At 43.8% G+C, this 12,334-nt stretch overlaps 1 protein-coding gene across 1 annotated transcript in view; it reads right to left on the bottom strand.

The window, feature by feature from the left end:
* Nucleotides 1-12,334, bottom strand: part of SUGCT (succinyl-CoA:glutarate-CoA transferase) — a 531,371-nt gene that overhangs the window by 424,121 nt on the left and 94,916 nt on the right. Inside the window, exon 8 of the mRNA XM_019535549.1 lies at nucleotides 9,067-9,210. Within this exon, the coding sequence (XP_019391094.1) occupies nucleotides 9,067-9,210 (144 nt within the window). The remainder of the gene's footprint in view (nucleotides 1-9,066; nucleotides 9,211-12,334) is intronic.

Here is a 12,334-nt window from a genome sequence, read left to right as displayed (position 1 = left end):
CCTATCTTCTGGCGTGGATGCTTTGCCCCAAAGTTTGGTGATCCAAATGATCCAATACAGAATAACAGAAAACAATGGGTGTATGATCCCTACTTTATTTGTCCATTAGATCAAAGCCATTTTTGAACACTGTATTTTCTCTTCATTCCTGATAGAATTGCATCAGTGAGGCATGATCTAATCAGAGCTACACTGATGCTACAGAATCTCAGTAAACAAAATACTGCAGCCACAGCCAATGTTCCATCAGCATGAGATAAAAACCAATGACTGCATGCATTATTAATGAACTATGTTTAATTAATCCATCCGACTATGCCAGATAAAACTGCAGACATATGACACCTATACCAGTATAATTTACACCAATGTAGCTTTATCCCATTTTTTTCAGGAGTTATTCTATACTATACTAGGGCAACAACTCTACTGTAAAAGCTTACAACACCTATCTGCTTCTTGTTTACACCAAGGTAAATCTGTCATGTGTCCAAACCTTCTGGATAGCATACAGGAAAGCACAGGGGGCGGGGCTTGCATGGATGCTAAGGCACATGGTTGACAGCTCAGATATTGCAAGTTCAAGGCCACAGCAGAAGCGCTCATGGAGCAGCCTGTCAGATTTCAATGAATCTGCAAATTCTCCTAAATACCTTGTAACAAACATATAATAAAGGAAGCAACAGGAAGCACAGAGGGCCAAATTCTGCTCCCACGTTCATGTATGCAGTGGGACTTACACTGGTGTACGTAACTCGAGAGTTATATCCCTTTAAGTGAAAAAATAATTAAAATGGTTCTATTAGTGATGTGCAGTAATATACATTTCTCTACCTCATGTATACATTATGTTTTGCTTATCTGCCTAAGAGAGAATTTAGTGTTTTGGAAAAGTGTCCCATAGCTGTCTTGGAGATAAAACTCTCTTGTTTAGCCACCAGCAAGAAAAAATATGGACAACTGTGTAAGCATATTTTACCCCAGCAATGACCACGTCTGGACAGGATAGCTTAAGTCTATGCCATTAAATCCTGCTGAGAATGTGGTTTAGGAGAGAAGACAGACTGCCTAGGGGTCCGTAGTGTAAAACCGAGGTCAGCAACCCCCAGCACATATGCCAGAGTATGGCCGTTTTGCTCAGCACACCACAGCCAACCCAGGCTCTAGGCAGCTGCTGCCAGCCACAGAGCCGGGACTGCTCGCAGCAGGCAGCAGGGAGGCTGAAAGCCCTGCTGCAAGCAGCCCAGGCTTTGTGACAGACAGCAGCTGCCCAGAGCTTAAGCCGGATGTGGCAGGCAGCTGTGAGCCTGCAAGCAGATGCACCCAGACCCAGAGTCCTGCCTGTCTGGTTCCCACACACACCTCGAAGTACTGCAGGAAAAGCCTGGGGCTGCATGCCCACAAAGCCTGGCATCCCCACAGGGGGATGAAGAGGGGTAGAATGGGAGGGCATGTCCCTATCCCTGTCCTGCCAGGCTCAACTGTGAATGGCAAGGTGAGCTGTGCGAGCATAGCACTCCTGTGCAGGAGGACTCCAGCCACGCGGCTTTGGGCCCCACTACCCCTGTCCACGTCTCCTCTCCCTGTAGAGATTGTCCACATGGTCCAAGCCACACCCCAGGGGGAGCTTCAGGCTGGGTCTGAACCGCAGCCCTGGTGACAGGGCACGGCAACCCTCAGCCATGCCATGGGGCCAAGGGAAGATGCTTGTGGGCAGAGGTAATGCTACAAAGATGACTCTCTCAGAGGGACTCCTCCTGAGCCTAAGTACCAGTGAACAAAGCCAAGCCATGCTGCCAGCCCCAGGTCCTGTACTGAGAGCTGGGTAACACAGAACCCAACCACAGGATGGCAGCAGGGTCTGCGCTACCCCTGCAAGTGGGGCCAGTAACCGGTCTGCAGCAGGGAAGGGGTCACCATCCCCCCTTCCCCATGCCCTGTGCCCTGGTCCCTTCCCCACCATGCTCCCCAAGCATACCCTCAATGCCACTGGCAACAAGCAGAGCAGGGGCTCCAGACTGTGGTACAGTAGCTTGCAAGCTCATGGCTGCCTGTTGTGAGTAGCCCAGGCTCCACTGCAGGTGGCAGAGGTGTGCCCAGAATCTGGGCTGTTTGTAGGAGGCAGCCGCAAGGCTGCAAGCGGGTACACCGGAGTCCAAAGCCACAGCCCTACTCATTGCTGGCAGCAGCTGCAGGCCCATCTCAGGGAGTATGGTGGAGAAGGAGCCAGGCTGCACTGCCATAACAAGGATCGGGCCTCTCACAGCTCCCCCACCATCCTTCCCAAGGATGCACGCCAGTATCTTTGAAGTCTAGGTTGCGAGGGGTTTTGGCAGTTGAGACCAAAAATGTTGCCCACCCCTGCTATAAAGTTAAAGTCAGGTTTCGTTTCAGTTCTGTCACGGACACTCATAGTCGGACTTCAGTCAAATTACTTAAATCTTCTATAAAACTGGTATAATGCGTGTTATTTTTGTTCAACCACTGGAATGAAAGGTAGCCTCAAAATTCACAGTACCATCACCAACACCAGTATCATCTACAATTACAGTTTGTGTGACACCTACCATTTAAGGCCACTGGTACATGTGACAGGAGTTTAGTTCTCCCTAAATTGTAATGGTGAGATTTTCATTGGTGGGTTTTTAACTGTGTCAATTAAAAACCCACCATTTCAATGTAGGGACTTCTGTCACTGTGACAGAATAGTGACGGCCATAGTGACGGCCCCTATCAACTCACCACTGCCCACCAACGTGGGAAAGCTCCGCCAGAAAAAGTGGTGAGTGACCGATCCTTTTTTTTTCCCCCCTGGTGCCTGCCTGCCTCTCCATGACTTTGGGGAGGTGAGCTGCTGGTGGGCCCTGAGCTGCAAGGTGCCCCAATCCTTCCCTCTGTGGCAGCAGCACCCCCTGGGCAGCACCCATGCACTAGCAGCCTGCCCAGGAGGTCCAGGGGGGTGCTGCCATGGAGGGAAAGACCGGGCCACCCTGCAGCTCAGGGCCCACTAGCAGCTTGCCCCCCAGCTGCAGGAGAGGCGGGCAGGCACCGGAAAGGAAAAAAAAAAAATCAGGCCCCTCACACTTTTTTCTTATGTTTTTCCCCTCAGTGGAGCCTGTCTGCACGAGCTGCTGCCAAGTCACACAGCTCCTGAGAGGCACGGGACTTGGTCCTTCCCTCCGTGGCAGCAGGCAGCACCCCTCTGGGACCAATCAGGTAGGGTGCTAGTGGGGAGGTGCTTCCCTGGGGGTGCCGCCACCATAAAGGAAAGCTCCGAGGTCCTCCACAGCTCAGGGGCCACTCAGCCCACTGGCAGCTCATTCCCTGGCCATGGGGATGTGGGCAGGCTCCACCAAGGGCAGTGTGGGAAGGTGGTAGGAGGGTGGCTGGGTATGCTGGCAGCAGGGATGGTGCACAGGGCGCTGGAAGCCCACCATGCCCGAGCTTCCCTGAGCATGTCTGGGTTTCCAGCACCCTGTGTACTCTACCCACCACCTTCTCCAGATGTATTGCTGCAATTTGTTATGTAGAAAACTAAAATACATCGGATGTGTTTTACTTTGCTACATAACAAAATCATTTAAAGAAAAAAAATACATTTCTGCACACGTACAGCGTGACAAAATTAAAACGATATACACTGCCACAAGTGTAAACAGTGATGCCATTAAAGTGGTCCAAAATGGCAATTAAGCCACTTTAATAACCAATTCCATCATGTGTACAAGTGCCCTAAGACTTGACTTGAGCGCGCTAGAGCACCACACATAGGTAACCATTAGATACTATCAAACCTGGACTGGATTGAAACAGGAAATCTAACAAGTCAACATTTCTGAATTTCCTTGCTAATCTCATAAAGTATCTTGCAATTCAAAACACATTTATAAATAATGATATGAGAGACGAAAATAATGCATTCTAATTTGATAGGTTTTCTGGGGTCATTTTACAATTATGAGATGCTGTTGTATTTCCTATAATGAATATAAACTAAAACTCAGTAATAAGAAGCAGAGAAGTGGCTTTAGAGCAATCATACAATACAAACAATATTAACCACATGATTCTGTCTGTGGAATCTGAAAAAATACATAATAAAACTGCAAAATGTTAAAGAACTATAATGCTTCTTACAGAATTTCAATCCAAAGGAAACAAACTGACTACAGTATTTTTTGGAGCCTGGTTGCAATTAAATACAGGAAGGATATTAAAACTTCCAAGAGATTTTTTTTAAGCCACAACAGAAGAATAGGCACAATTGCGTAATTGGAACCAAATCCAAAACCCACTTCCTTCTTATTTACTAGCATCATCTAAAGGATGCTATTTAGATGCTGACGCTAAAAGGTCTGGAGCTGACAACTGTTAATCATCTACAGGGGAAACATTTTCAAAAGAACTTTACAATAAGGGTTAAAAGTTTATAGACGAGAGACTATAGAAAGTTAGTGCCCACTGCAAAACCACATCCAAGCAGTCATCATGTCTCTCTTCGATAATGTCCTTGAGTTTTGTTTTGTGGTAGGGAATCTTAGTTAATAATCAGCTGTTATTCAGCTATGGGGTAATTTGTTTACTACACAGAATTGAAAGAAATCTTTTAAAAAGGAGCTAAGGTTACAATGATATTTTTAGAAAATGATGTTCTATTTTGTTTTCAGACACTTGTCTCTACGTTAAATAGATAAAATTAGCAAACATGCTTTCCTTGCACATATGTATCTATGAGGCTTCAGATCTTTATCACTGGCAGCTGAATTTCTGTTCCACGCGCCTTTGTTCTAGTTACCAATTTATCTGTACAGAAAGTTAATAATAAAAAGAAAAAGCAATCATCTTGAATTTTCTAAGTAATGCACAGGATGGCACCTCAGAATAATGATAGAAACTTAAAATGCTAGATTTTATATTTGGGTGTAAAAAAAGAAAACAAATATGTTTTTTCAACAATTTAAAATTATTCTGGGAACTTAAATGTGTCAGAATTTCTTACGATTGTTAAGGAATGAGCTCTCAGATTCTGAGTGAGAAAGAGGCAACACTATCCTTATACAGATACAGTGATAACCCCTGACTTAATAGCCAAGAAACTGAGGGAAAACAGAAAGTTATGAGCAGTCTGTAATATTAAGTCAATGCTTATCAGTTTGGAAGTAAAATAGTTCTTTATATCAGCCCCTGTTGTCATAATATTATTACTAAAAACATATGTCAAGAAACCATTTGCTTTAACCATCAGGGCAAGCTATATCTTCTTATTAGAAATTCATTACATCATAGTCCAAGTCAATCTTCTGTCTTAGAATTGCTCTTTGGGGCCAAATTCTGAAGTCTGCTCAAACAAAACACACATCTAGAACCCATTGCAAGTTTTGCTTGAGTAAACAGTTCTGGCTTTGTTTATTGAGCAAAAAACACAAATTATAGTTTCCAAAAGTTATTTTGGATTCCTTAATGCTTTGGCTGTCATCACAAAAACACATAAAGTACCTTGATTTTAAAAATGCTGACTGTTCACCATCTGAGCATCAACCCCCTTTAAAATACCTTAAATTGGACATCCAAAAATTTACACAGCTCAAATTACTAAACATTAGGGGTGTGCAAAGTGGGCCCCATTCAATTCGGATTCAGCCTGAATCAGGGACAGTGATTCAATTTGTTGATTTGGATCACTGTCCCTGATTTGATTCAGCTGAATCCAAATCTGAAGATTCATTGCTGATTCAGAGAATCGGTGATTTGGACATAGACACAGCTTTAAAAGTTTTTTTCTACATACCTTGAGGTAGCAGGTGCAGCTCAAACTCTGCAATGCTGGGGCAGATGGAATGTCCCACAGGAGTGGGGGGGGGGGACCCCCACATGCTCAGCGGTGAACCCGGAAGTGGACTGGAAGTACTTTTGGCCCACTTCTGGGTCTACTGGGAAGTGCGCAGGGGCCCCCCCCGGCATTTCTGTGAGACACTCCATGTGCCCCAGCATCGCAGCATTCACAAGCCCCTGCTACCTAGAGGTATGTAGAAAATACATTTAAAATTGTCTCTATGTTTGAATCTCCAAATCTTTCCAAATCTCTCCGAATCAATTCAGAGGGTTCCAATTTCACTTTGGAGAGATTAAAGGGTCCTCCGATTCGATTTGGATTCAGAGATTTGGCCGCTGAATCAGGCCAAATCTCCGCCAAATCGAATCAGGGACCGAGGCTTCGCATAGCCCTACTAGACATGTCTGAAAAAAGGAGACCTCACAAGAAACCTGCTTATATCACACTAAGAGTAGTTACCATGTTTACTTAACTAGAAAATGATCCTGATTATAAATGCCCCCCTCTGCCCCCCATACTGGATTCTATACATGGAAAATGTATACATTGTTATAATTTGCCAGGTACAGAATCTAATTATTAGATGTTTGCCTTGAATTTATCCCCCTCCCACTAATACAGCAGGGAAAATAAATCTAAGGGATCAGGTAGCCCTTTGCTTTCTGGCTCCCCGCAACTTTTTCCCCTGGCAGACCCTTCTCCCTCTCCTTGCTGTCAGACCCTGCTCTCCCTGAGCACATGAAAGTGAAGGGTAATTTAAAAACAGTAACCTTGAAATTAAACATGGCCATAGCAATTTACATAACTACCTAGGCACTTAGTTTATCCAGAATTGATGCATGTTACCTTTTTTTTTTTAAACTCCTGCAAGTTTTAGTACAAGTCCTCCATAAACACACTTTTGAGCAGCACTTTGGTACCTACATACATTTAGTTCAAACTATGCATGATATTCTCACAGAGGACTGTCCTTCCCTGAAAATGTACACAGATTATTCTTCGACACTCTTATTCCAGAAAAACTGTAATTTATTCCCTGAGCACAGGGTGGAAGGAACAAGCAAAGTCCAAAAGCATAGGAAACAGCCATGGTAGAAAATAGGCATAGCTACACCTAGATCATCGCTGACCAGTGGCTGTCCAACCTCTTGTTGAACACCTCCAATATGGGAGAACTTCCCCTGGCAGCTTATTCCACTGCCTCACTCTTCAAACAGTGAAGACTTTTTTTTCCAGATAGCCAAGCTAAACTTATTTTACAGCAACTTCAAGCCACTGATCCACATCTTCCTATCTACAATAAGAGAGAAAAAGGGCTTTCAAATGAAACCACCCTCATTCTGTATGCTGGAAGTCTGTGTTAGGCCCCTACCAGATGTGCAGGTAAAGGTATCATAGCACCTGATGCTTCACATGTATGGCAGGAACTGTGAATGTGGGATTGAGCATCAGATCCCAGTATACTTTATGGCCAGTGCCAGGAAAGCCCAGGAGCATGATCCCAGGCTCTCCCTGTACTAGCAAATAGCAAGTTCCTGTGGTTAGGAGCCCCATCACTGTGACCACCCAACCACCGGAGCACATGGGTACTCAGCTGGGAACCCAGATCAGCTGATGGGACTTCCAGCCATGGGAGTGCATTGGATGCCCCTAGAGCTGGGAGCCCTGTCAACTGATGGCGTTCCCAGCCAGAGGGGTGCACCTGGCCAGATGTTCAACTAATGCTGCCACAGGAATCAGCCACAGTTATTTTGTGGAATAATTTTGTGGCTTACTCCTTGTTTTATGATGCCATTAATTGTTTTAACGTGTGGATGGGTTACAAGTCAAGATGTGATTAACTGGTTAATCGCATCTTGCATGTAAAATGTCAGAGAGGCCTTAGTGTCCAGAGGCCTGTATTCCCTTTGCGAATTATGCCTACCCAACGTAGAGTGGCCCAGATTTTGATACATTATACTAAGAGCAAATTTAACCAGCTGCCTGCAGAAATTAATATGCACAAACCTCCACCCAAGCTATACCCAGTGCTGCCCAGCAGTAGTGCTCTTAAAGGCTGCTGCAGCACACACTAACAAGACGGGAAAAAAAGGGACAGTTGATACTTATAACCCATTAAGATAGGAGAGATATTCTCTTTATTAGGATATGACAGGAGAGATATTAATACCTGATTGTTTAACATCTCTATATGCTTTCTACATTTGGCAAAACTCTGATTACGATTAATATCACTAACTCCTCTGAATGGTCTATTTAACACTGCCCACTGTGGGCCCTTCACATGTATAGATAGAAATTAAAAACATAATTAGCGAAGGAAATAATAAAATTTAAAAAAAAATTGGTAGGACAGTATCTGAAACTACTCTTAATTGAGAAAAAACAACTTGGTACTCTTTAAAATGTTTGAATAAAATTTCCTAAGACACACCTGAGCATGAATTATTTAACAGGATTTCTAGTTGTAGCACCATATAGCGTATCCTTAATACTGCCCATTTATATCCTACAAACTTTAAAAAGAAATAACATCTATAAAAATTGATATCAACATGATCTCAGTCCTCATAAGAAACATGATCTCAGTCCTCATAAGAAACATGGATGCCAGGATTCATGTCCTAGTCAAGTCATATACTGATGACGGTCACATGATTTACACTGAAATTTAATCTGTGGCTCTCATTTATTTTTAAACAACTTGATTGCCTTCATGATCTAAACATTCATTTTTACATTTTGCTCAAGTTCCTGAGTTAATGAATGACTTTAGGCTTTCTTTTGCCCTGTAATTTTTGGAACTAGAAGACAGGTCTCCTAGATTATATTACTGATTCTGACAAACTGAATGAGCTTGCGCAAGTCATTTAGTCTCTCAAGGTAATATAACCTGGTTCCAAGGTCCCATTCTACTAAGGTGATTTCACATTTTATGTATAACCACCTGTAAAATAAATATAACAATAACTGCATACATCATGGGGGGCAGGGGTTGAGGCTTGATACATTAGAAAAGAAAGGTGATGTTCAGGCAAGAAGCAGGAGTACTATAGTAATAACTCTCATCATCTGACATAAATTGGTTACTACTACAGAAAAATGAACTGTGGAGTTTCTCTGTGCTAATTTCAATGGATACATTTCTCATCCAACTTGTAAAAACAAATGCAAACCCAAAATCTTTTTATTTAGGATTCAAGAAACTAATAAACTGTTTTTTAAATGCCTACCTGAGATGACAATAAGTTGCAGTCAATGTGCAGTCCTTTCCCAGTTTTGTATCTGTGAAGCAGGCCAGCCATGATTGCACCACATGTGTACAGGCCTGTAGCAAGATCTGTCATGGCGACTCCTGGTCTAACTGGATCACCACCCTAGTAAGAGAAAGAAAAACAGAACGAGGAAGAATTAATATTTTGTTGTTATTTCATATAAGGCTGGTTTACAAATGCAATGAAAGAACATGGTCAGAAACTACAGCAGCTTCTGAAATGAAGTCAGATGAAAAGCCTGCCACTGAAAACCCACAAAGCCTCTATAGATAAACTGTTCTTATTAACAGGGAACCTGGTTTTCTCTGATAAAAAAAATCCCCAATTTTTGGATTAAAAAATGTAACCTAAAATCCACATTTTTCCATGATTAAAATTAAACATCACTAATATATCTCTATAAATTGGGAATTTTTTTTTTAATCAGAGAAAACCAGGATCCCTGTTAATAAGAACAGTTTATCTACAGAGGCTTTGTGGGTTTTCAGTGGCAGGCTTTTCATTCAACTTAGTTCAAGAAGCTGCTCTAGTTTCTGACCATGTTTCTGCACTGCATTTGTAAACCAGCCTTACATGAAATGGCAACAAAATATTAATATAATATCTATATATTAGTGCTGTTTCATTTTAATCACGGACTAGATTGTATTAGCTTGTGCTCCTTTTCAGGTTTCTTAGCTAGTAAGCCCAAACACATGAAAACTTGCTCCTTTGCTTTCCTTCCTGCAGCACATAGAAAGGCAGCATATCCAGGCACAGCAACAATGTTAAAGTAGAGCATTTCACTCTTAGCACAGGAAACACAACAGTTATCAAAAAAGATCTTTACTATTATCTGGATACAGTTTTATCCAGTGGATACAGTGCTTGGAGTTTTGAAAGTGTGTATTAGCATAGTCATCATCATTGTTGTGGTTGTTGCTGCCATTTATAATAATAATAATTTTTATAGTCCAGAATTTAAGCTCAAATTTACGTGAAAGTATTTCCAAGCACTGCATGTTGAATGTTATGGTATTTCAACAAATAGGCAATTTTCACTGACAACCTTCAGGGGGTTTTTAAATGCAAATATTTTCTGTGGATTGAAAGATTTTGAAAAGTCGCATGCAAAATGCATGATCTTGTCTCCTTTTCATTACTTTTTTCCGTCTCCTTTTGTACAGCCAAATGGGATACTGCTCTCTGTCTTTGATATATTTTGACCTTTGCTTTTCTAGGTCTTGTGTTCCTTTTACCAATACAGTAATACCTTGCTTAACAAATCCTCTGGAAGCGAACCTCCTTTATAACAAAGTTGGCTGGCAATGAGCTCCCTGCAGACTGGCAGAGTTCCAGCCTGCAGGGAACTGGGAGGAAGCAGAAGGAAGGTGGTGAGACAGGGTGCACCATGTGCACATACAGTACATGAACGTGGCCCCAGGTAGCCTTGAGAGCAGCTCTGGCAGGTAAATCCAGGGGGGGAGGGGAGAGAGGGATTGAGACCTCTGTAGGGAGGGAGCTGGGCAGGGCTGGGGCTGCTGCCCAGCCAGGGGGTGCTTGGGGCCCAGGGCTGCAACGTGTGGCTGCAGGACCCTGCTGCTCCGGGTCATGCCCACCAGGCTGCAGAGGTTTGGGGGCAGGGAAGCAGGAAGGCAGGGAACAGTGGGGCTGCATAGAGAACCTGCTAACCCCTGCTTGCCCTGGCCATATGCCTACTGTTACGTCGCTGCAGTGAGGAAAGCAGCTAAGAGCTGCGCCCCTCAAAGCAAAGGCAAGCACAGGAGGCATGTTGCCAGGGCAGCGCAGGGCAAGGAACAGCGAGCAGCCACTGTTCCCTGCTGTCCTGCTTCCCTTCCCCAGGTGCCTCTGCTGCCCGGCGGGCATGATCTGGTGCAGCTGGGAACAGCGCGGCTGCACAGAGAAGGTGTTCCCCATTTCATAGCCAGGGCACTGCAAGGTAAATGCCCTCTGTACCTGCCACTGCTTGCAGCGTGGAGCTCACAGCCTCTCTGTGCAGCCCTGCTGTTCCCAGTTGCGCCGGGTCACGCCCACCAAGCTCCAGAGGCCCACGGGAGAAAGCAGGGTGGAGTGATGAGAGGTGAATTCCTGGGGTTTTAACTATTGATTTCCTAGCTTAATAACAAGAAAGAGTAGCTGACTGAGTTTGCTGATCAGTTTTGGATTCTCTGTAATGGTAAAATCCCTTTATTCCAGAACATGAAATTAACAGCTTAAACTGACTTCTTTTTCGGTCAATTCCTGCATAAGAAACATAAAATCATAGAAAATTAAGGTTGGAAGGGGCCTCAGGAGGTCATCTAGTCCAACCCCCTGGTCAGAGCAGGACCATCCCCAACTATATCATCCTAGCTAGGGCTTTTTCTAGCCAGGTCTTAAAAACCACCAGGGATGCAACTTCCACCATCTCTCTGGGTACCCTTATTTACTACCCTCCTCCTGAGAAGGTTTTTTATAATATCTAACCTAAAACTTTCCTTGCTGCAACTTGAGACCATTGCTCCTTGTTTTGTCATCTGCCACCACTGAGAATAGTCTAACTCCATCCTCTCTGGAACCACCTTTCAGGTAGCTGAAATCTGCTATTAAATCCCCCCTCAGTCTACTCTTCTCCAGACTAAATAAGCCCAGTTCCCTCAGCCTTTTCTCATAAGTCCCATGTCCCAGCCCTCCACTGGACTCTGATTTGTCCACATCCCTTCTGTAGTGGAGCCTCAGAACTGAACACAGTACTCCAGATGTGGCTTCACAAGTGCCAAATAGAGGGGAATAATCACTTCCCTCAATCTGCTGGCCACAGTCCTAGTAACGCAGCCCAGTATGCTGTTAGCCTTTCTTGCAACAAGAGCACACTGTTGGCTCATATTCAGCTTACTGTTCACTGCAACCCCAAGGTCTTTTTCTGCAGAGCTGCTGCTTAGCAAAGCAGTCCCCAATCTGTCCTGGTGCATGGGATTATTCTGTCCAAAATGCAGGATTTTGCACTTCCCATTATTGGATTTCTTTTGCTCTAAACCTCCAATTTGTCTAGGTCTCTGAATCCTAGCCCTACCCTCCAGCATTCATCTACTCTTCCACCCAAAATGCTAGACTTTAACACACAATTTCCACATAAACATTTATCTCTAAATGAATAAAATGTCCAGAATGTTATTAAACTGGTGGGCTTCAAAGTTCTGAGAATGTGTTAACACAGTTTTAAAATTAAACGGTTCCTAGGTGCCTG

This window comes from Crocodylus porosus, unplaced genomic scaffold, assembly GCF_001723895.1.
Source record: "Crocodylus porosus isolate Cpor-Errol unplaced genomic scaffold, CroPor_comp1, whole genome shotgun sequence".
In the NCBI taxonomy this organism is placed as follows: Eukaryota; Metazoa; Chordata; order Crocodylia; family Crocodylidae; genus Crocodylus; species Crocodylus porosus.
Note: the sequence above shows the minus strand (reverse complement) of the source record. Positions and strands in the feature narration are given on the sequence as shown.